This window comes from Protopterus annectens, chromosome 3.part1, assembly GCF_019279795.1.
Source record: "Protopterus annectens isolate FY-2018-M chromosome 3.part1, PAN1.0, whole genome shotgun sequence".
Lineage (NCBI taxonomy): Eukaryota > Metazoa > Chordata > Ceratodontiformes > Protopteridae > Protopterus > Protopterus annectens.
In genome coordinates, this window is record NC_056732.1 from 494057526 (window position 1) to 494084908 (window position 27383).

General features: G+C 37.7%; 1 protein-coding gene across 1 annotated transcript in view; it reads right to left on the minus strand.

Moving 5' to 3' along the window:
* LOC122797686 (squalene monooxygenase-like) overlaps nucleotides 1-27383 on the minus strand; it is a 252684-nt gene that overhangs the window by 52019 nt on the left and 173282 nt on the right. The window contains exon 3 of the mRNA XM_044066223.1: nucleotides 4182-4362. Coding sequence (XP_043922158.1) covers nucleotides 4182-4362 — 181 coding nt within the window. The remainder of the gene's footprint in view (nucleotides 1-4181; nucleotides 4363-27383) is intronic.

The window sequence follows — 27383 nt, forward strand, 5'->3', positions numbered from 1 at the left end:
GCTGTCAAACTAATACAATACCTTTTGGGGCCAGTCACCCACTCTAAAACTATAAGTTAGGACAGGAAGACCAAATTGGTTTATAGCCAGGACTTTGTTTGTAGATATCCAGAGCTATTTTCAGTATTAATTTTAGTCTTCTAAAATATTCCTAAGTTTTATTTCATATTTGTTCATGTTTTATTGTTGATCCTACATCAATTCTCAAATATTTATACACTTCCCCTCCTGCTCATGTTCCTTTATATCACGTTTCTGTCTTAGATGGATATTTTCTTGGTGCTGCAGCTTTCCTGCTTTAAAGGTTGCTTTTGGACATTTATCAAGGCCAAATGACATTTGTATATCATCTCAGAAAGTTTTGAAAACTTGTAGTTGTGCTTTCATTTCTTCATCCAATAGACTATGCAGTTTTAAATCATCCAAAAATCATCCAAAAAAAGAAGATGAGAAGTCTTTACACTTTATTGCTTTCTGGGAGCTAAATTGTAGCCATGAACTAATCTGTTAAGCAGAGAGCTTAATGAGTTCAGGGCAAGACAAAAGAGAAGCAGTGACAAAGAGTCACCCTACAACATCCCCCTTTGAACTGTTATCCCTGGAATAATAATTTGATCTTTATCATGGCTTAAAAGCAAAGTATTTTTCCACTGTTTCATGGTCGCTATTATGTAATCAATCAGTGTAGGGTGTAACTTATACATTTATAAGCACACTTTTATTCATGGATGCGTTGTTGTGCCTTTTGGCTTTTCCCGGTTAGGGGTCACCACAGCAGAACTCCAGTCCGCTAATGATTGGCAGTAGATTTTTACGTGCCGAGTTGCCAGCCCTGATGCACAACCTTCAATTAAGGTACGCCCATTCACGCATGTCTCCACACAGTAGATGCTCTAGCTGAGAATCGAACAGGACAACGTCTTACTGTGAGGCGACAACGCTACCACAGCACCACCACCGCAGTGTGTGATGCTGTCAAATGCTTTTTTGTAGTGTACCCATGCCATACTTAAGATTCCTCCCAATTTTGCAGTTCTTCATTATGAGTTTATTTAACAATAAATAATCATTTATTCCATATGACTTTATTTTGTTACCCTTTTAACAGAATATATCAAAGGTGAGATGGAAACAAAGCCAAATGAATAGATTAACAGACACTTTATTGTAGTAAGCACTTTCACAGTACCATTACACTGCTTCTTGAGACTATAAAAAGCTAAATAAAACCAACGTTTATATAGGTACAATTAAATATTATAGTCTAATAAAAACTTCACAGTCATTAAAACATCATCTAACATCACAATTAGATGAGTACCTTTTAAATAAATAGTCAATATAAGCTATCCATAAAGAATAATTTTAAAACAAGTAACCAGTAAAAATAAAAATATAATGTTATAGACAAATAAAGACATTATTATATGCATAGATAATTGACTTCAAATTCCTAGTAGCTAAAATCAGATTCAGGGGAACTTTGTCATTAAGTCCCTTGCCACAGTTCACCCTTAGCCCAATAATCCATTTAATTTCTGCTGTCTCAGTCTTATTCATCAAATCACACCTTCACTCACTGGGACTAATAAGCTGTATCACCATAAATTTAAAAGAGTGTGAAGATCCATGAAGGACAGCATGCTTGGCCAAGGCATTAGTACAGATACTATTTCTGATATTCTAGACATGTTCCCTTAGCCTATTATTGAGGCACCTCTCAGTTTTTCCAACATAAAATGAATGGCACTCTGTACAATAAGCCAGATGGACCAGATGACAGGTATCACAACCAGCCTGAACATTAAACTTGAATTCTTTCCCATTATCAGGATGTACAAAGTTCCCAGATAGGTCAAGTAAATCACAATAATTACACTTGCCACAGGGTATCATACCAGAGTCCTTACTGGGTATGTATGAAAGCATGTCAAGTTTAGGATAACATAAGGTTCTTTTTATTTTTATATGTGAAACCAGGTGTGTCACCCATTATCTCCCTGATATTGTCATCTGTAGTTAATATATACCAGTACTTCTTATAAATATCTTCTATTTGTTTAACATTACTTGACTAAAACAAGGGCATATAAAGCTTGGTCCTTGACTCAGCTTTCTTACTACTAACTATATTGGCCATTTCAACCAGTCTATCCGAGAAATAAGGTTTCCTTTCATTCTCCCATAATACAGGGACCTTGGATAGAATACTATTTACATGTCTAGCATCATAGCCCCTTTCAACAAATTTCTCACTTAAGAGGTCTAATTTGTTTAAAAATTGTATGCCTTTAACATTTAACCTAGATGCCCTTAATGCTTGACCTTTCACTATATTGTTAAATACGTGCATAGTGTGCATGCTCCTTCTGTGTAAATATGTGTTCCTGTGGCAATCTTTCATAAAAGTCTCTGTGGTAAAATTCCCCTTCGCATCCCTTATAACTATAACATAAAAAAAAAATTACCTATAAGGGTGAACAAGCCATGGTAAACCTTAAAAAAGTAGTACTAGTATTCATACAATCAAATAACATTTCAAGGTCATTGATTGTGCCTATCCATACCATGAACAGGTCATCCACAAAACACCTATTAAAAGAAATGAACTTTTTCAGATGGGACTTAAACAAAGTAGTCTCCTCCCATCTCGCCATAACCATACTGGCATAGCTTTTGGCACTGGAGGTGCCCATAGCTGCACCTTCCTTTTGTAAGTATATAGTTTGGTTAAATATAACATATTATTTTCATGTACAACCTCCATAAGCAAACACATTAAATCTATAAAACATTTTCCATAGTCACTATGTAAAACCAAAAATTCCTCAACCATTTGAAGACCTATATGGCTGGGAACAACAGTAAAAAGTGATTGTACATCAAATGTTATTAATAAACAGTTCTGTTCTCAAAATGAGACCTGCTTACAAACAAGTCATGCAAAAACTTCTTTATATATTTCAAAACATACTCATTCTTATACAACACTGGTTTCAGATGTCTCTGTACAAAGACAGATAAAGATTCAGTGCACCAGTGCCTCCCAGAAAGTATAGGTCTGAGAGGAGGACAAGTGGGGCATTTATGAATATTCGGTAGGCCCTGTATAACTGATATAGTAGGATAATCAATTTTGAGATAATTATCTAGCTGAAAATCCATCATTTCACTCAGCCAACAGTCATATAAAGTATTTCTAATCACAATAATCGTGGAATCCATTTCATCTTGAGTAATAACCTTATAGATTTGTAAGCTATTTGGTGTGCACTTGTCTGATCTCCACTTAACATGAGGATTTCTAGTTAATAAAGTTCTCAGATACTTGAAAGCTGGGAATAATTGTCAAGTCCCCCTCTGACATACAGGGACTCCTACAGGAGCTTACACATTTAATGGTCAGTGTACAAGAAAATGGTCTCAAACTCAAAACTAAAAAGTGCAACATTGTAGCATATAGTAAGCACCCCTAATGCCAGCTTATAGAATAGTTAACACAGCACATCAAAATGAAAAGGTAGTGAGAGGCTGAAGTACTTGGGTAGATAACTCCCTCATGTTTATCCATCCCATTGCAATTGTGATTAGGAAATTACCAAGAAAGACTGGAAGCTTTATATCTATACTCAGTTATATATAAACTCCTTAGGGGATAATCTGTGTCATGCTTATAGGACTATAAAGGATTCAGTAATCCAAGAAATCTTATACCTCCATAAATCTATCAGTGCAGCTGAAACATCTAAATCCACTCTGCCAAATAAATAAGACAAGGAGGATGGATGGAATTATTGTGAAGCACCTATCCCTTCTCTGGAACACACTTCCTCTCCAATTTGAGCAGTATGACACACTGTCTGCCTTGAAAAAAGAACTGAACAACTGAATGGGTATTCATAAATTCACCATGGAATGACTGGTCTGGATCTCCTTGAAAAGGGTGGCAAGGTCAAGGGGTGTGTGCCGGCATGGTGTAAATGGCCTTGCATTTCAGCTGTCTTGTAACTCCTATGATCCACTGATTACAAGGGCTGCTCTAATCACTCATTCATTCCTGTCAGAATTAATTTCAAAGTGGAACAGCTTCAATATTTCACTGACCAAAGTAGGCAATGTTAGTGCAATATGAAAAGAAAAAATATAGAAGCATAAATCTTCTGAGAAATAGGTTGACTCACTTTGGTTCTGCCATGGCTAGCTTGCGGAGACCCACTGCAAAGCGTCCATGAAAAAATGATCTACCTTCCTTCACTTTCTTATTTTCTCCCAGTGGGAAATGCAGATGCATGTTGTCCTTGTTGTCAAAATCATACATACTGTATCCAGTTAATGGAGAGGCATCAAATCCTTCCATGGAATCTGCAATGGAATAATGTTACTATAGTGATGGATACAGTGATATAAGAAAGGCAGTAAATAATACATTGTGGGAAGATGCTGAAATTAGAGTTACAGAGCAGCAGGTGCAACTACATTAAACAATCATCTTGTTTTAATTAAGACTACTCTTACTTGTTATATAGTAAGCTTTATTCATCCTAGCAAACACAACAAGCAATGACTGTCCTCTTTTAAAAAAAACAAATAAATAAGCAAATCCTTCAATAGTCCCATCCTTCCATGCCATTTCCCTCAGCAGAGAAAATCAGTTGCATCCACTACTAACCAATATCATCTTATTAACTTAATATATTTAGATTAGCATTTTGATGAATATTATTGGCATATTTAGTGGTGTTCTTGATTTATGTCATATGTTGTTAATTCACTTATATATGTGTATGTTTGTCCTAAACTGTATCAGATGTCCCTGCTTCAATAAATTGTTCCTTTCCGCTTTGTTATTGAATTGTTCCATAACAGATGTCTTGCTCTGGAAATTGTGGGGGAGGCATTCTGTTACTGTGTAAACTGTAAAAATTGCAACATATGTTTTTATTCTTTTGCTTTATTACTTTCTGAAGCAGCATGTGTTTTAATTAGTTTGCTTTATTCCATTGATTCTCCATTCATGCCATAGCAGAAAAGGGTTTATATTTGTGATCGTTACAGATTTGAATCCTAAAATAATGTGACCAAAAGGTTGCAAGACAGGAATGACGAGGACCATAAGAGCAAACACCTGGACTTACCCCATACTTCTGGACTCATGTTAGCACTTGCTCCTGTGTCCATGCAAGTCAGGGGATTTAATGCTCGGCATTTTTCACTATTGGTCACATTATTTAAGGATTCAAAATTGTAATGATGGCAAATCTGATAGTAAACTTTATATATATATATATATATATATATATATATATATATATATATATGTATATATATATATACACACATATATATGGGTCTACTTTGTTTCATTGAATCTCATTTCACTGAATTTCATTTCACCCTGACCACTTTGCTGAAAGCAAAAATTGCTGCAAACTCATTTCACTGAACTGCTGAACTTAGCCTATATGGCACTATGTAGAGTACTGTGAGGCAAGTAAAAGGTATAGGCCCTTTTCCACACTGTAGTGCGATCTTGGAGTTAGTATATATAGTTGGGGGGTGTCTTGTTTGTTTTATATTGCATTTTACCAAAAACTTCAAAACAATACATTTTAAACAATAGACATTCATAGTTGCAACACCAATGACTAACTCTCGCCAGAAGACGATATGTATTCAAACTAACTGGGGGAGTGGTACGCTTTCACACTCGCAATGTGGGGGGTTGTGCCCCCCTCACACCCCCAACTATATATATACTAACTCTAGGATCACACTACAGTGGGGAAAAGGGCATGTACCATTTACTTGCCTCACAGTACTCTACACAGTGCCATATATACTAACAGCAGTTCAGTGAAATGAGATTCAGTGAAATGAGTTTTCAGTAATTTGTTTTCAACTATGTGGTCGGGGTGAAATGAAATTCAGTGAAATGAGATTCAACGAAACAAAGTAGACCCATAACTATATATATATATATATATATATATATATATATATATATATATATATATGGGTTCATGTCAGATGGTCGACAAGTCATAACATCGACACTACCATGTTTGAGACGGAATGAACGGCAAGTCATATGAACGACAGTTGAAATTACCGACTTTCACTTCTTCGACAACTGAAAATGAAGAGTCCGACAACAGTGCGCTATGCAATGCACTATGGTTATATTAGCACTTCGCCGTATAACGTAAACACAAAACACTTCCTACAAACGGTAACTCACCAGGACATTAAGTAAGCATTACAGATTGAAAAGCAACCGTTTGTAAGTGCTATAATGTACTCAGTTTAAAGGTGGTGTGCAGGTCACACAAGGATGTCCTTCGTAATCATTTTCAGTTGTCGAAGAAGTGAAAGTCGGTAATTTCAACTGTCGTTCATCTGACTTGTCGTTCATTTCATCTCAAATATGGTAATGTCGATGTTATGACTTGTCGACCGTCTGACATGAACCCATATATATATATATATATATCTATGGGTTCCCTACATTAGACCGACAGCTCAGAAGATCGACACTCAAAACACTGATGCCAGAAGAATGAAATCTCAAAAACACGAAAGTTCACATGCCCGACACACCACAATCCCGGCACCTAACAAAACAAAAAGTTCACTGTTACACACAACACACACACACACACAACACAAGCACACCAACAACCTAAAAACCTACACTACACCTTACACAAAACTATCTATGCACTAACCTTAACCCAAACCCTAACCCTAAGGTCTGTAACTATCGCACACTCACCTTACCCCCTCCCTAACCCTAAGGTCCATAACTATTGCACACTCACCTTACCCGCTCCCTAACCCTAAGATCCCTAACTATCACACACTCACCTTACCCACACCCTAACCCTAAGTCCCTCACTATCGCACACTTACCTTACTCGCACCCTAACCCTAACCCTAAGTCCCTCACTATCGCACGCTAACCTTACCTGCACCCTAACTCTGAGTCCCTCACTATCACACACTAACCTTACCCGCACCCTAACCCTAAGTCCCTCACTATTTCACACTTACCTTACCCGCACCCTAACCCTAAGTCCCTCACTATCGCACACTTACCAGGGTGCGCTCACAAGTTACCCCTGTTGGTGTTTTCACTGTCAGGATTACGACTTGTCGGTCATCTGCTTCGTCGTTCTTCTGGCATCGGTGTTTTGTGTGTCGATCTTCCGTGCTGTCGGTCTAATGTAGGGAACACACACACACATACATATATATATATATATATATATATATATATATATATAAATATATATATGGGTCTACTTCACGATTGAAAACTCAAAATACTGAATTTCATTTGACTGAGACCACAATACCTAGTTTTCAAAATACTGAAAACTCATTTGACTGAGTCTCATTATACTGAAAGCTTACAATGCTGAATTTCAAAATACTGAATTTTAAGCCATAGACATGCATACACACTTACAACACCAATGACTAACTCTTTCCAAAACTTAAAAACTACTTGCTTACCTTCTTAACAGAAACTGAACGATATAAAACCAAACTAGGTGGGGGGGCTATGCCTCGCACACCCCTCCAACTATACATACTAACTCCAGGATTGCACTCCAGTGGGGAAAAGGGCATAGTACTATACACGCTGCCACTACTGCTGGAAGTGCATGAAACATCACCCATATTGCTTTAGATACTTCCCATAAAAATGTAGCGACACATACCCACATTTAGAAACACAATAACACTTCTTTCTGTTCTATTATCGGTATTCTGACAGTCAGCACTTTATGTTGCAGTAATGCTTTTTATCACAAGCAAATCATAGATGAATAGAAACACACCGCATCTATGGCTTAAAATTCAGTATTTTGAAATTCAGCATTGTAAGCTTTCAGTATAATGAGGTCGCCTATGTCTTTATTTATGAGGTCCATGATAATACAGTCTATGGCCTTACAGATGAGGCTGGTCAGGCTTATGGGTCTGTAATTCCCTGGGTCTGTTGCTAGGCCATCTTTGTGGAAGGAATAACTGTTGCTGTTCTCCATTTAACAGGAATAAAGCCTGTGGTTAGGCTATGATTGAAAAGGTTACTTAATGGTGATGCCAATTCATGTTTTAGTCTGTTTAGAATACAACCTGGGATGCCATCTGGTCACAAAGAGGGTGTATTTTTTGCCTCATACAGTACCAACAAATCTGTAGATGATTGTGGTTGTGCATCAACACTGATTCACTATTGGAGGAATTCACAAGAGTTACCACAAGGTGTCTGCAAGGTGCACAGCTCTCAGTAACATTTTCAAATTCAAAGACAGCCATCCCTACCCTGATACTTTTGTACAAAGACAAGCAGCACCACAGTGGTCTGTCTCTGTGGTCATACTAGATGTTAATGAGACAGTCCAAGAAAGAGTCATGTGCTCTCCCCAGGAACAGTCTTGGGTGAGGCGTTTATGTACCCAAGTGATTCAGAGAATTGCTTGGCCGCTCTTGACTGCTTGTGGTAATGAATAGGTGTGTATATATTTTTTTGCTCATGACTCTGTGTGTGTGTGTGTGTGTGAGTGTGTGTGTGTGTGTGTGTGTGTGTGTGTGTGTGTGTGTGTGTGTGTGTGTGTGTGTGTGTGTGTGTGTGTGTGTGTGTGTGTGTGTGCTTGCACACGCGCATGCTTGTTTTACTGTGCCTGTGTGTGGGACAGTAAATGTGGGTGTTCCCATGGTAACACAACGCAGCTTCTTCTGTTAACTACTGACAGAAAGTGCCAATCTGCACTCATGGTAGTTACTGGCGATTCAGAAACAAGCAACTTAGGCAATAATGAGATTTTTCATCAATGAGGATAATGAGTCACTTTATGTGCTAATAGCATTTCATGAAAACAGGGCCATTTTACAGTGACCTTAATGTGAGTGGTGGGGTTCTTTATTAATCCCTGTATGATTGCATGATGCTTTTTCTTTTCGCCATGGTTGCACAACCATGGAGTAAGTATATAATTGGGTTGCAGCAGTACTGACCACATACAAAAAATATATTTTTCAGTACATTTGATGTATAGAATACTTTCTGTTGTTATTCAGTCAAATGAGTTTTCAGTCAGTTGTCTTAACTGATTTTTTTTTTTTCAGTGACATACATATGGAATTATATAAACATATGTGTGTGTGTGTGTGTATATATATATATATATATATATATATATATATATATATATATATATATATATATATATATATATATATGTATATATATATATATGTATATATATATATATATATATATATATATATATGTATTATATATTGAACAAGTGACATTTATTGAATCAAAGTTATATCAATGTGCCTAATGTCAACCCAATATTGCTCAAACACAAATGTCGACACCCAGCTGTGGATGTGCCGAGGGAGTAACATTGGAACGTGCTAAACCTGTATAGATGCAAATACCCTGAAGCACAGTTTTTGTCCTAGACAGCTATTAGTGAAACCCTTCCAAGCTTCTCTGTTGTCCTCACCCACACATTTCCACTCATAAATATATAGGCATATGAAGTACAACTGATGTAATGACATAAAATAGGTAGAGTTTTATAACTGTGTTAACCATTCTACTGTGTCACATGTGATTCATACCCAAGGTGTTTTTGGACGAGTTGATGGGACATTGTATATTCTTACTGGGGATAGCACCCACAACCCTCCTGGACATGAGCAGTTAATACTAAATACAGTCCTGGGTATTAACTAGTGTATCTATGGCATTATAATGGAATGAAACAGCTAGACTTGAATCGACCTCTGGGTCGATAGCCTAGTAACCTCCTATGATCCTATGATCCTATGTGCATCTTGAAATTCAGTTGCAGCACAGGTACAGGTATAGTGTGACTGTACTGCATCACCAACATAACTCTACATCACATCAGTATTATCACTTGATAGTTTGCATGAACACATATGGATGTATGTTAGGATTTCATAGCAGTATAACATTTAAATTGGCAATGTCAGGGGGCCAGTGATTGTGTGGCACATGTGCTGAGTGTTGACATGTACTTATAGAGAGGGCTCCATGTATTGTTTGGTATGTGTATAATATTACAGTGGCAACTTCATTGTCACTTGACTTTGCACTGCTGTAATTTCTGGGCACATGGGCATAATTGACACATTGTCATCAGTCTCACATACTGATGTACCATTCATTATCATGGATCACTTCTTAATTTACACATCAGTTGCAAATGTTTCAAACCATATCCATTGCTACTACATGTGGCAGAAGCATGCAATACCCAACTGTGTGTAGGGCATCCACTCATAATAGTGTGGTGTTTGTATTTGTTGTTGTCTGAATACCTATGTCAAGCAGGGATGCTTTAGTCAAGAGTATCACATTTGCCACAGTAAGCTATCACAAATGGTAGGCAATACAGAAATATTATCTGGGATGTATACCCATTAGAATTTGATGGTGCAGACTTCTCTTCAAGGTCTTCTACTAGATGCATGTGTGATATTTTCTGTGTTGCACCCAGTAAATACACAGCTCAGTGACAACACTGATGTCATGGATTTGATTCTTGCAGGGGAGATTGTGGCTTATGTGTCATGCAAACTTCTCAACTCACCAAGATTGTCCGATTTCAACTCCAGATTTAATACTGTCACTTGTAACTCCTCCACAAAGTGATCACTTTTGGTGAAGGAGGTTGTGAATTCCCCTTATAAAATACTGACGTCTGTTGTTGCAGAACATGTATAATAATTTACAATTTCATATTTTGTCAGTGTCACAGGTTAATGGCTATAACACTTTAAATGTGTACCTGAATGTGCCTGTTTCTTCCTACATTTGTCCAGGAGTCTGTTGCTATATGTCCCTGATTGGTTGAGAGCTATCGTGAGATGCCAGACATATTCATGCAAGTCATTTTGCAGATCTTCAGAGAATGTACCTACCCCACATTGTATATACCGTCCTTGCTAAGTGTCTTCTCCGGTGAGCATGTCAGTGATGTTTATATCACAGCCATTCACCTTCACTAACATGTAAGTTTGTGTGACCATCACGTATATGCTATCATGTGTGTTCATATCATAATATACTTGCTCAGGAGATGTAAACAGTAGTACTGTGCTATCTACATATGCATTTAATGTTATGCTACTGACTTGTCTTTGAAGTGTGCACACACTGACATATTTTATCTTGGGGACATTTCCATTTTTACCATGTCCTCTTCCTCTTTATTTATTCCTATCATTCATGTATGTACACATTTTATTAGCTCACTTTCTCTGCCCAGCGTACCTTTCCTTATAGGTGCCCTTGCCGTTTACCCTCCCCCTTCATGATTTTGCTCTGCAAATAGTTGTTTTAGTGCACATTGCACTGAGTACACTTTTCTTTACTGTGTTGTTACTGCTCTTATTGCAGTATTTTCAACCCAATAGTTATTGTGGCTGTTCACATGATCTTGTGGAGCAGGTTTGCCGCAAGCAAACATAAATGTTTCTTCTTCTTTCTCTGCTCTTGTTGTTCTTCACAGTTTCCTGGCTGGCAGCACTGTTGCTGGCCAAGAAACCTTGCTTGTATTCATGTAAGCATGAAGAACGGCATGAATATCTGATTAATGCTGCTGCTCTTTGCGCTAACACTTAAACTGCTTGTAGGCTTCACGCGAAGCCTCCACAGAGTTTATTGAATCACAGGAAAGTCAGTAACCAGGCACATATTTAGATTATATTGATTGTTAGAATAAATAAATTGCACTTCTTTTCCCCTTTGTATCATCCTAACACATTTAATATTCTCACTGGTTTTCATTAGCACATTTGAAGCCTATTGTTATTCCTTCTGACTGTAGTCTAAACAGTAGTACGTGTCCATTATCGTACATCTCCATACTTGCATTTACATTTTTCAAGCTAGTCAGTATTAAAAGTTAAAATCTTCAGAATTAATATTACAGACAGTTCCAAAACCATTTCCTCAAATTATAAAGCTTACTTTTTAATTTGTTTTGCAATAATATGTAAATAAATAAACCATTTTCTTATTCTATTCGACTAAAAATGTCATTCTCACTTTTAAGTGAATTAACTCATACACATAGATAGTCATAGTGACTGAAAATGTACTGAGTTTATTAAACGCATCTATACTACATTATCGGACGATGACAACAGTGAATGCTCTTTTATTGAACCGATAATGTCGAAATCCCAAAAATGTGAATGCACGGAACAGCGAATTTCCGCAAAAAAAAAAATTGTTTAAACATAAAATTAAGTGAGTGGCTTAGCCCCTGACACCCACCCAATGTGTGTGGGGGGGGGAGTGTGCCCCTCACACCCCCTACTTAAACATACCAATTCCAAGATCGCACCATAGTGGAGGAAATGGCAAAGTCCCGAAGACGGCCCACTGATTTTTTCCCTGGGAAAAAAACTGATGTTCCGTGACTTCACTATTTTCTCCTTTTGACATTATCAGATCGATGAAAGAGTGTTAACTCTTATCATTGTCCCATAATACAATATAGACCCTATTAAACATACCTCATAGATGCATACATAAATTTAAAAGTCATGGCTCTCTGAAGGCTAACTCTAACTAAAGGGTGAATATTAATATGTAATTCAAGTATTACACACTGATGCAAACATCATCCATCTTTCAAATAAGACTTCAAATAATTTTTAGCAGTTTATTTTCTGCATCTTAAACTTACACAGACCAGATTTTCTTTATTTCACATACATAAATCCAGACATTTCCTTTATTACTGCCATTACTGACCCAGAGCTGGATCCAGCAATAGGTGACTGTTGCAGCTGCTGGGGGGCCCGACCACAGCATTAATTTAATTAAAAATAAATAAATAAAGGTTTCCTACATTAATTAAAAAATAAAAATTCCTACATTGCTGACACACTTTCTCCATGTGCATGTGTGCCTCTTACTGCTGTACAGACATGATGTTACATACGCAGAGCAAAAGCGGGAGATTCAATTTTCTGAAACAGACGCAGCAGCATTATGGATCTCTCGCTGCTTTATCAAATGAACATATTGGAGACTTCTTTGCAAAAGCAGGTACAAAGGAGTAGAAGCATTATATTTCTGAATGCAAAAACGTTCGAGCACAAAACCTGATTTTTCAGTACAAAGGAGCAGCAACATTATATTGCCGAATGCATATCATTTGGAACATGAAATCTGATTTTCAGCAACAGATACAAACAGGGCCGGTGTTATCATTTTGGGGGCCCCCAGCAGATGTCAAGCTGGGGGCCACCTTGGCACTTCCAGTCTATGTACCAGCCTATTGCTGATACCCCTCCTAAGCAACCTTTTAGTTCATGCTGCAAACTGAATGACCTGTAGCTACAGTGCTCTTAATTACAGCAGGCCTGTGCACCACACTGCGTTGGCCCATCTCACAAAGGGATATTATTTACAGATACTGGAATTTAGTTGCACCAATAATACATTGCAGGAACTCTATGTACAGGTCTGGACTTAGGTGAAATGGCATCCTAGGTCTACTGTTTCAACCACCCTACACACACACACACACACACACACACACACACACACACACACACACACTATACCCTTCAATTTTCCCCCGATCACCCCTCCCTCCATCTTGGGCTTCCCGTGCAATGCACATTACTTTTTTCTTCCATTTCTGAAATTGTGCTTTACTCTTCAGCTTTTTCAGGAAGCCATATCTTCCTATATGCTCTGAAGTGCATTTTAAAGTTTTTTTTTTTCTTTTTACACAACCTTTTCATCCATTGATGACTTGAACAGAAATTTTGCTTAAGGAAAGCAATTGTGTTGCTGGTCAGCTTTAATTTGCCTTGCATCCTGTTAACACACCTTTCCTGACCAAATAAGCACAGTAATAACCATTTAGGAAATACTTTAGTTAAGCCAGAGCCACCAGAAGCCACTGTGTTATGCATGTTCTGAAATGCATTTAGAGCATTTTCCCAACTTTTTAATCCAGGTTGTACCAAAGGCTTAATATTCAAAGATGACAAAACAGTGACTCACAATAAACTAACAAGCCAGATGCTGTCTGGATATACAGGTCCTATCTTGGAACTGCCTTCCTCCCTAACCCCCCCTCCCCCTCTCCCAAAAACAAAACTGTCTTATGTATCCTTCTGGTGTTAGACTGGGATGAAAGCAGAGGTTCAAATTTCTACAGTCTTGTATTTCAGATGATTCTGACATACATATACATAGCATGCCTCCTCATTCCTCAATCCAAACTGTCAGAGGCAGCTACCTGCATACATTCTTGGTGTGATTGTGAGGAAAGTGAAAAAAATAACAACTTTGTTGCTTCTAGACAGTACACTGCCCCTGCAGAAACTATAGTAACCTTCTTTGTAAACCTCTGAGGGCTGTCAAAAAAGTAAAAGAATGAACACGCTGTCCTCAGCTCAAACACAAGGTATAATAACCTCATGTGCACACCTCTAAGGTTTGACTGTGATTGCAATTAAAGTAGTAATAACCACATAATCTCCCCCACCCCACCCCCCCCACACACACACACACACACACACACCCACACACCCTACAGCAGTTTTCTGTACACACACACACACACACACACACACACACACACACACACACACACACACACACACACACACATACACACACACACGCCATACACACACACACACACACACACACACACACACACACACACACACACACACACACACACACACACACACACACACACACACACACACACACACACACACACACACACATTTAGAATGGGTGCAGTTGAGAGCAGAGGTCATTATCAGATTTATCCTAGCAGGGTCATATCAAACCCCTATTCAGGTTAAAGAGCACAATCAGAAAATTAATACAGTTTTCCTCCTCATTTTCCCCAACCAGCTACAGCTTTTGTGGGGCCCCCACACAGTCAAGGAAGATTAAGGGACCCTCATGTTTCCATTTATACAGTCTGGGGAATGGGGGCTCCCAGACCCTTACAAGATCTAAGTGTCTGAATGTTCTGTGATATATTTTATTCATTACTTTTGAAATATAATTACCCATTAGCTACATTTTTAACTGATACCCAGAAGAATAATGTCTGTGTCCTGGCATTACTGGATGTGTGCACAGATAAAAATCACTGTTATTTTACACACACACACACACACACACACACACACACACACACACACACACACACACACACACACACATGCATAAACCATACAATGTTAGTTTTGTACTTATTTCAACAAATAGCAATACACTGTGCAACACTGGTATTGTCACACCAGATCAATGGCTGCCATATAGCAGTTGCCAAACAGCAGCAGGTGTAAGTCACTTTTACTTACCTTACCTGATTTTTCTCATAGTTTTGTTGTATCCTTTGTAAAACATTTGATTTGCTTGTAAATCATCCAGGGTTACAGTCAACAAATCTAGACATCAGAGTTTTATAGTTATTTGAGCAAAAAATGAAAGCTGATGAAAAGGTGTTATACTATTAACTTTTTAATTAAATTAGTGTAATATTTGGAACATGTTCATTATTTTGAGCCTTTATTCTGCTAGTATAGGTATTGCAATGAATTCTTCTGCAAAGAAGTTGAAAGTTGTAATAACTGGTGTTCTGCCAGTGTTTATAAAATTCCATGAAAAAAAAAAAACATCCCTGAAGATCAGAAGCATCAGCTTTTCTTAAAATTCAAGGTTTGCACTGAGAATAGTCACTCTGGGCTGCTGATCTCTCTAGTGCTTACCTTGCTTATGTTCATTATCAGCTTTATCCTTTCAGGGTCATATCACAGACCTGTTCATGTTAAAGAGCATAATCAGGAAATTAATGCATATTTTTCTCATTTTTTCCCAAGTAGCAGCAGCTTTTGTAGGGCACCCACACACAGTCAAGGATGACTAAGGGGGCCCCCTTGCAACCATGGGTATTGCAAATACCTAAAGTTGACTATGTTGTTAATTTTAGTGGGCTGAATGTTCACTAGCAGAGTTTAAGCCAGAGGTACTATATCAGTGGTAAAATATGTAATGGAATTGTGAAGCCTATTGCTTGATAAAACACTGTTACAACGACCAGAGACATCTTTGAATTTTAAAGGAGATATAAGTATGACTTATTACTCATCTAGTTTATTAAGTACACAAGACTGTTGTACTAGCCTTTGTTGGTTTGATAGACCTGTTGCAAAATATCAGGGTAAGGCAACCTGCTGTGGTTGGGGGCCCCCAGGAACAGGGGGCCCCCGGCGACAGCAAGGTTCGCTGGTGCCTAAAGCCGGCTATAGATACAAAGCATATTTGCAACTTCTACAAATGCACATACTTTGGAATCCAACTTTTGGCAGCAGGTACAAGCTGTGTGTGTGTGCGTGTGTGTGTGTATGTGTGTGTGTGTGTATGTGTGTGTGTGTGTGTGTGTGTGTGTGTGTGTGTGTGTGTGTGTATCTATCCAATCCTCTCCTATAATGTTTCATCATGTTTGTCAGTATAATCATTTATTACTGTCAGCCTGTTTAACTTAAGTTATTAGTTTTGCAACCTCTGCCTCTCCTAGTGTCCCTGGATACTAAATGTGCGACTATGGTACATGTGGCATTGGCTCAAATAGCAAGTTGGAAAAGAAGAGAGGGCTTGCATGTCTTGGAGAAAGGTTTGTTGTTAATGTCCCCTGTTAGATACTAAAGAACCTAGTGGGAAGTGTCCACTGTAAGGAGGGCAGAGCTGTTTGCAGGTTTATGTCATTGTTAACAGTTAGCGACAATCCTAGGCCATATCCACTACATGCTTACCATACCTCTTAAACTCTTAGTGCAAGAAATCTGGACAAAGCCTGACAAAATGGGGGGGGGGACAAAGGCCTAAAAATAGGGACATATTTTAAATATTGCTCTTATAAATTTAGAAAATTGCTAGAATAACAGGGTTTGCTTTAACATACAATTTCTGAAGGATTTGAAGTCTAAAACTCAAATGTATGTCATTTCTAAGTGACTTCAATTCTCAAAACATCCCACTGATTGCCAGAAAATCACAAAATTTATGAGCAACAGACCAAAAAATATGAGCCAAAAATCTGGACATTCTGTGAAAATCTGAACAGTTGAGAGGTATGATGCTTACCCTTTGCACTACTGTGTGAGGTTTACGTCATTGTAAACAGTTAGTGACAATCCTAGGCTGCATCCATTGCATGCTTACCCTTTGCACTACTGTGTGAGGTTTACATCATTGTAAACAGTTAGTGATAGTCCTAGGCCACATCCATTGCATGCTTACCCTTTGCACTACTGTGTGAGGTTTACATCATTGTAAACAGTTAGTGACAATCCTAGGCTGCATCCATTGCATGCTTACCCTTTGCACCATTGTGTGACATAAGCAATAGGGCTTGAGGTTAAAAAAATCTTCAGCAGCTGCCTGGATGATGGTCACTCCATGCTTTCATTCTCATCTGAGTGTATAGTATCTGTTGCTGTGGTCATCAAATACTGAGCAGCAAAAACATGCATCAAAAAGTTGCTTCATTACACACATAACCAGCTGCACTTCAGTCAAGATAGCAGCTTATTTTAACAGCTTAATGAGTGCTTCTTGAACACTTCAAGAAGCTCATTTATTCCAGTTATATAAATACAGAACATGAATTTACTGTCAACTTTACTGAATGCATATCTTCTGTATTCAAGTGATCTTTTTGCAGTTGTATTCCCATGTTTGTCCCTGAACTTCCTGTCAACTAGCCCATAAGGCAGCCTCTTTTAGGCTGTTTCTAACTTCTATGTAGATTTTGACTGAAACAGCTTCTTTTAGGTCCTTTCTTCCTAGTGGTTTGACTTTGTTCTTCTGGACAGTCCTACTCCTGTCCCCAAATGACCATCCATTAACTGAACATATAATTATGTTGTTGACTGTTTCAGTACGGGGGTCACTTACTTATAGGTTTCACATTCTTCAAGCCCATTTCTTGACATAACCCATTTCTTGCTTGCCAAAAGACATCTAAGATGTCAGTTTTCAGCATTTCATCATCACTGCTTCACTGACCATTTGGCATGCTCTGACAGTTTTTTCTATCCTCTCATTAATTACCATGTGACCTCATGTAAGGCCTCATAAATTTAAATGTTTTTTCCAGTCCTGTTTCTATGTTAATGATGAAGATAGCTTTCTCCCAATGTCCCTGAGATGCACACTATCCCATATTAACCACCCAGATTTTTTATCAGTCAGATCCTAATAGAAGATTACTCACTGTGCACCAGAGAATAACATGTCCATCTTCCCATTAATAGTCTGTGCACACCATCACTTGTCCAGAAGCATTATATGACAATACTATATGGAGATCCAGATAATAAGTTCTCAAAACAATCCCTTAATTATTCAGTACCATAGATGATCCACTTTCAAGCTTCCAATGTCATTTTTTACCAGAATATCTGACAGTGGTTTCCATGTTACCTTTCCTCCTAGATTAGGTATGACATCATGTGGCCTTACCAAATTTCCATTCTTATATCTTGCCATGGAACTCTCACTGCTTTGATGCAACCGCAAGGACATTTCCATATATATTTTTGGGTGCATTCAGCTTACAATTTTTGATAGGAATGGTTGAAACATTGACCCACAAAGGCAAAAAAACAAGGATTAGATTCAAGGAGATATCAGGAAACACAAGAAAGCAGCCTCCCTACCTTATTGAATATGTGTTTGTAGTTTGTCACTCCCTTTTTGCTTGAAATTATATCTAATAGAGTATAGTTTATAATTGTCTTCAGTACTATTTATGGTCTAAAGAATCTCCTATTTTTGTATACAACCATTTGACATAGTTATTACCTGGTACCTTTCAGCTGTTAAGTTCAAGAGCTCTGCCACTCTTGTGAAATGGATAGGTGCTGATTCTGCCATCCACAAAGCTTTGCTTCTTTATAGTTCTAATCAGTCTGTATAACTGCTTCCTTATCCCTTATTTATGTATTTGTAATTCTTTAAAAACGGATCTGCAGAGAACCAAGGAGTAGCATCCACAATTTGCACCTATTTAAAGACTGATAGCATAAGCTGTAATCACCATATTGCCAAATAGATGTCTTTTTTTATTTTACTAACTTATCTGTTTGACCTCTGGTTCACCAGCTCACCAAAGTATTAACTGCATTATGTAACTATCCTCATTCAAATGGCTGTAGTTTAACATTACCCTCTATAACTAGTAGAAATGTATTGAAAGGTACATTAGCAGTGTTACCACTGCAAACAGTTCTACAATCCATTCTTATCCTCCTAAAATCTAACATTAATTCTAATGATAATTAATTTCTGATAAATCCTTGCAAGTAGGTTTAGGCCTGCCCTCCAACTTCTTTCAACTTAGATACACTTGCATTATTGCTTACATTTGTGTGGTTTACCATCCTCCATATAAATGCATGGTTATCCCATTCTTTAACAAGTGCTTAACCATAATCATAATACATAACCCAGATATCTGGAGTTTTAACTGTCAGATAAAGCAGAACGTTAGACACAAATTTACAAATGAGCTTCACCCTGCAGTCCTTGGTTTGATTATCTCCATTTTCATTTGCCTGCTATGTGAGGCAAATAATTCACCAGACTGTGCTCCCGTGCCTCAGTCCAGCTAGATGACCTGGTTAACAAAATAAAAACAAACTGTATAACTTCTTCAGGTCTCTGACACCTCCATACCAATCCATCCTTCCTTAAAACCTGCTGAAATTACTTGACAGCTGCTAAATAAGCCATATGATTACTGGATGCATATGGCTAGGAAGTCATCTGATTTATCTCCTGAGCAGACCTCTATACAATGGGACCTCTTTTTCATTTTCAGGACCTATGTCCAGCTTATACAACTGAAAATGGGACAAAGCATTAGCTAGTTCATTAGACACACCCCATATATAGTCCTTATTTATGGGTAAATGGCACTGCAGTGCTTCAATGATTTAATGTCCTTTCGCATTCTTCAACCCCATAACCTTTGCTACTATCTCTAAATCAACACTCCTCTTCATCTTACTCAAACCTGCCTCACTCTAACTTACAATACAGTATCTTTTTGCTCTTTTTTAATCTTACATATCTTACCTATACTGTAAATATGCCCTCTCTAGCCAATGTAAATACAATGAAGCAAGAATGTGAAGCACTGCTGTTTTTATAAACATTTTATACCTACTGTAATCCTTTACTGCTTGCGTAATACTATTTGTTTTTCCTCGCATTTGGTTGTACACCCCAGGCTGGGCCAGATAATGGTCCAATGAGATCAGTGCTCTACTCTGCTCAACAAGCACATAAATATAAATAGAAATAGAAATGTAAGCATCAGCTCCATAATCATCTGACCTTATATGTGGCTCCTTGATATTTGATATTAGCATTGACATTGCTCCCTTAATATCAGTCATAAAGCTCTCTTGACTATTGGTTAAATCATCTTCTCATCAAACAAGTGCAAACTAAATTTGCATAAAGAGCCCTCACATTCTATTCCATTTGTTTCAGCTGAAGCCTGATTTTTGATTGCCAAACATGGAATTCCCTTGTATTGTGTTAGGAAATCTAGCAAACCTTCAAAACCCTCATTTTTGATCTTTCCTTGTCATACTCTATGATGCACTTTGTTTTGCAGCCATAATAAGGGCCTACACAGACAAATTACCTTACATGTGAAAAACAATTGGTCTAGCAGATGCTAAATGACTTACAGGGTAATCTTACTCTTAATTAGCATTTTATCTGGTGGTGTTACTAGTGCCTTGACTTTGTTTATTGGGATCCTGAAGTAACCTTTCATCAAATCCTGCGTATCTTATGTCAGTGAAGCACCAACATTTTTTCTTGTACATGTTCAGCAAGAAGAGCCTCAAATAATGATCAACCCACTATTGTGGGATACCAACTACTCACAGTTTAACAAGGCATAGTTGAATGTTTTCAAATGTACAAATGTCACTCTACAACCAAGTGGTCTGATTCTGTCCATACAATAATCATGGAAAGTAACACCACCACAACAGCCAGTCATATTTTCTGACCGGAAATGGTTTGAGTTCAGACTCTGTTCATTTGCCTGAGGATGTGCACCTCCCCTTTTCCCTTATGGCAATCATTGGATCATCCAGAGTGTCATGTTTAACTCAGTTGCAAGAGTGTTTATTACAGTCACTAAGGAAAACACTTGAAATGCATGGTCAACTGGATATCACATAATAATGTGACTGGCATATCCATAGACAAAACTACAGAAGGGTCTTGTTCTTACTAAAAAAATAAAAAAACATGTGGAAAAAGATCATAGAAACAAAACCACTAATCCAATAAAATGATCGTGTCAGCACACAGGTTGCAAATCCATAAAACGTTTATTGTATAAATTCCACAAGCGCTTTCACCCTAACTCAATTGTAGGGCTTTTTCAAAAGCCCTACAATTGAGTTAGGGTGAAAGCACTTGTGGAATTTATACAATAAATGTTTTATGGACTTGCAACCTGTGTGCTGACACGATCATCTTACTAAAAAAAGCCAAAAAACAAATAAACCAGAATGGCTTCAGTGGTGAAAAAACAATCCACTAGGAGTATAATATAATACAATACACTTTATTAACAACACACACAGAGAAAAAAATAAAGAAATGAATGAATAATACTATTCCAAATAGACCAAATCCAAGCGCTTTTGTCTCCTGTGTAGGAGACTTTTTCAAGAACAGAGCATGCCCAACAACTGAAAACATTTATACCATTCTTAATTAAATTGCAAACCAAAACATCCAATCATTTTCTGTCTCTACTAATTAATCCATTAGTGTAAGGTGTAATTATTAAAGGAGTAACACAATAAAAATGCAATAAAATATGCAATTCTACCAAGACCAAACAATACAAATATTAAAACATGTATGTGTGTATACTGTTTATGCAATAGAGTCAGTTATCATGAAATAAATTTAAAAATTAAAAAAATATAACTAATATACTTATATTAGGTTTTACAAGTGCATACACATATGCGCATGCTTATGTAACCTATTCAAAAAAATCATGAATATATGAATAAATATCTGTGTAAGTAAAAGTATAAAACTGTGTGAGTATATATAATTTATATACATCCATAAAATTCATTATAGGAGACCAGAATGCACATAATCAATATATATATTAATTACCCACAATATATATATATATATATATATATAGATATGTTAGTATCATAATTTTTTTTTAAAAAAACATAATAAATAAATGAGTATAAATGTATTTATAATAAGTTAATAAATAAATACATGAACATATCATATTAAACACTTAAAAAAATGTTGAATAACCACCTATGTTAAAATACAATGTATAACAAATTCACCTATCTAAGGCCTTTAATTTCAAAAAACAAGTGATTGAAATGGAATCATTCAGGCCTGGCCATTGAGTAGCATTCGTTCTTAATTGCCATAAAGCTTCATTCATTTACAAATATAAAGGCCATGGTCCACCCCTTGGATTCACATCCATAGGTTCTATAACAGTAAATTTAAAACCATGATCCGGCCATTCATTACAATGCCTTGCCAAAGCATTTATATCCTTTTTTAGTTTAATGTCCCTCAAATGCTCATACAAATACTCAATGGTATTGTGGGTATGGTAGTACAGGTTTAGGTTTCTAGAATGTGTGTTTGTTTTACCATTGGTTCTGTTTAAGTAAAGGAATTCTATGTATGTTGGTTTGTTCATAGCTCAGTATTCTAAAAAGAGACGGGGGTACAGGGTATTTAGTCTATCAGAGTAGCCATTGGTACTGAGAACTGAAATCTTTTAGCAAGGAAACACTAAGGTCTCTCAAGCTGGTTTATGCGCTTAGTGAGGCACCTATTGAAGGGTGCATTGTTTTCAAAGATAGTCCTAATAAAGGATGACAAAAGTAGGACTATAACTTCTATGGACCTTGAGAAGATGTTATGAAGGAAATGCTGTCAGGGTAGAAGAACGTTCTAATCAGAACAAAGGAGAATCTGTTATCAACATTTGTACCCAAATCTGTGAGGCCTTTGCCAAATTTAACTGGAATGTTTTCTACATAGTTAGTGCTAGCAGAGTTACCAATGCGAACTATGATGCATTTGTTGCTCTTGAGGATACACTCATGATTATTACACAAAACATTTACTGGAGATTTGAGAATCAGAATGGGATTTGATAACCACCCCAGTTTGCAATCATCTACAGACTTGGTTAGCCATAGTCCCTATCAGCTTTTATGTCACAGAGACACAGCCTTGTGGGACACCATTAAGTGACCTTTTTGTCTCTAGAGCAAATACCATTGACCTAATGGTGCAGACTCTATCAGACATCCAGTTACCAATCGAACCAATCGAACAAACTATGTATGGATTAATCTCCTATCGCACCTTACCTATTTCTATCCCTCTCCTCCTCTTGAAGTTCTCTCTTATCCTCTCCCCCTCAGGCTACCTTCTCTTACCTTGACTTACCTGGCTTTCTCTGATACTTTTTCCTTCCTCCTTGGTCTACTCTGTGCATCCCGCTCTGTTCGCTCTGTGGGCTCACTCCACTCCTCTCCCTACCCCCAATTCCCACTCACCCCCAGGGGTCCTAATCTTATACTTCTCTAGTCCCACCCCTTACCCTGTCATCCTATCCTCGTCTTTCCCGCCAAACAAATCCCCTCCCCTCCACACACCCCACATCCTCCTCCCACTTTCCTCTTTTACACACTAGCCCTCCTATCCTATTCTTACCATCTCTCCTCTACCTCTATTACCACTCTTTCTATATCTCTCCACTCATTTTACCCCTCCCTCTACCTTATATTTCCTTCTATAGCCTTACCTCCTGTTTCACCTGTATATTATCTTTCTTTTGCATTATATACACATACTTCCTCCTGACTACCCCTAATCTTTTACCTCTTCCCTATAACCACTTCTAACTTACTTACTCATAAAAATGAGTCTCAACCTAGCCACACTGCTTATACTCTCAATTCTACTCATAACTACTCTTTACTCAACCTACCTCCTTACCTTCATAGAGTACCCACTCCATTTTCAGCCAGAACACTCACAAACACATACATCTTCATTTTACACTTCTCTCACTTCTTTCTCTAATGCCAATTCCACCCCTAGTTACCACCTACCCAAATACCATAGGTACTCTCACCTCACCTACACCCTACCCTCAGATAAAAAATAAGACCTCTAACCCTTCTCAGAATCAAACTCACATCTAAGCCTGATGATCCTACCTTACAAGATGGTGACATTCACCCCAACCCTGGCCCCATATATCCTTCTTCTCAAGCATCTAAACCTTTCACCAATAATACCCTCCTCATAGGACATCTTAACATACGAAGCATAAATAACAAAGTACCCTACCTACACACCCTCCTAGATACTCATTGCTTTGACATTCTCTGTCTCTCTGAAACCTGGCTAAAGCCAGCCACTAAAGATACTGAGATTATACCACAAGGCTATAATATACTTAGGCTTGACTGTACTAAATGAAAGGGTGGTGGAGTAGCAATACTGTTTAAGAATCATCTTAATATCTCTACCCTTTCAACCTGTCCAACCCAAGATAGTAAGGTAGACGCCATCATCACTAAACTTCAACTTAATGCTAAGAAAGCCCTTTACCTCATCTGCATATACATACCTCCTGGAAACAATATACCAATTGTAGAAGACTTTCTCAGTTGGATTTCCATTAACTACCCCCAAGAAACTATAATTCTTGGCGACTTAAATACCGACTGGAATACTATTAATACTGACAATCCCACCTCTCACATTAACCTAAATGGTTTTACCCCAACCATTACCTCTACAACTAGGCTTAATAAGTCAAGTAGGAAACAGACTATTTTAGACTGGATTCTCATAAACAAAGTTAACATCACATACAAAGTTGGGACTATGCCTGATGACCTCAGTGATCATTGCTTAACTTACATTACAAGGGAGAAGACTGATTATCTCCACCTCCCTAATATAAGAAAAATACGGTCTACTAACCACTTTAAAATTGACCTATTTCAAAACAAACTCAGAGCTTGTAACTGGAACCCCTTAAAAACTCTTCCACTTAATGAAGCAGTATCATTCTTTAATTCTAATTTCCTTTCTATTTTGGATAAACATGCTCCTGAGCGTACTATTAGAATGAAATCTAAAACAGCCCCTTGCCTCTCAAATGAAACTAAAAAACTAATCCTCTCTAAAAATAAGGTTTGGAACAAATGGAGATCCCATAGAATTAGCTCTGATTTTCTTCACTTTCGCCAACTTAGAAATCTTACCAAAAAAGCTATACTCACCGACAAAAGAAAGTTCTACTATGAACTACAAGAAACCAACTTAAATAAACCCAAACAATTTTGGCCCTCAATCAATAGACTCCTTTCAACAGGAACAGCTAAACCTCCCTCCCCACTAAATGCTGACCCAGACTCCCCTCTCCAAACTGCAAATGATTTTAATTCATTCTTTACTGAAACTATTCAATCTCTCGCTAGAAAATTAAACACTAATAACTTCTATCCTCCTAATAATCTAGTAAACTCTTCCTACAACTTCTCTCTACAACCCATCTCTACCTCTTTCATCAATAAACTTATTCTCAAACTGAAACCTTGTACCCCCTCTGCTGACAAACTCCCTTCCCTTTTTCTGCAAAAGGCAGCCAAAGAAATTGCTTACCCAATTACTATACTCATAAATAGGACCATCCAAGAAGGAACCATCCCTGATATCTGGAAAATCTCTCATATTATCCCACTACACAAAGGCGGTAACTCTATTGACTATTCCAACTTTAGACCTATTGCTCTTCTTTCTCCTTTGGCAAAAATTATGGAGAAATGTATTCATCAGCAACTTCTACAGTACATTTCTCTCTTCACAATATTATAGCTAACTGTCAACATGGCTTTAGACCTCACCATAGCACCACCACTGCCCTCCTTTCCTTTGTAGATACCATTAACAGCAATCGCAACAATAATCTTTTCTCTTCTGCCCTATTCATTGACCTTTCTAAAGCTTTTGACATGGTCAACCACTCTTCTTTAAATAGCATTCTTGAATCCCTCTCATTTGATAGCCTTGCCATAAAATGGTTTACATCATACCTCAGTAACAGACAACAAGCCATTCTTTGGGAAAACCACATCTCCTCCTTACTGCTCGTTGCTATTGGAGTCCCCCAGGGCTCCATTCTTGGTCCTCTCCTCTTCTTCCTCTATATTAATGATCTCCACTCTATAATTCCTCAAGCTACCTGCATTCAATACGTGGATGACTCCACTATCATTTGTTCAGCATCCTCCTCTTCAGATCTAATCTCACTAACTCAAACTATGTTCAACACAGTAGAAACATGGTTCACTAGACGGTACCTACTTCTCAACGCTAAAAAAAACAAACTTCTCCTCTTCACCCCCACCACTCGTACCTCTCCACTAAACTTCACCATCTCCTCAAAAACAATACTGTCATCTCTCCTGACTCCACAACTAAACTGCTAGGAATAACCATTGATAACAATCTCTCTTTTGACCAACACATAAACAACACTATCAAATCAGTTAACAGAAAAATAGGATCATTATACCACATTAAACCATTTCTCACCCCTTCTACAAGAGCTACTATTGCTCACTCCCATCTTATATCTACTCTCTTTTACGCCTCTCCTATCTTCACCAACCTCAAGAAAACTAACCTAAACAAACTAGCAACCTGCTACAATAACATTGCCCGCTTCGCCACTGGTAAACCTTTTAGAACCCATCACTGCCTCAATTTGAAACACTTAGGCTGGCTGGAACTACAAAACTATCTTATTATCTCACAACTCACTATTGCCCACAAACTACTGTACCAACCTAATAACACCCCTATACTATCACAACTTTTACTCCCTTATAACAATCTCACCTCTCTTCGTTCCTCTTTTAAACTTATGACCAAACCCATAAAGGCCCACAACGTAGCTGGTGACTCTCTATTCACCAACACTGTAGGCAGAGCATGGAATTTGCTGCCTAAAGAGTTAACTTTAATCTCATCCCTACCTCTCTTCAAACAACAAATCAAACTGTACTTCCACAACCACTGACTTTGTTCTTGTAGTACTCCAGGGTAACTTCCCTCTCCCCACCCTCTCTTTACCTTTAACCCTTCTTTTTGCTTAATATTTAGCATCTACTGTTTCTTTTCCCTTGCTGTCCTACTATGCTCT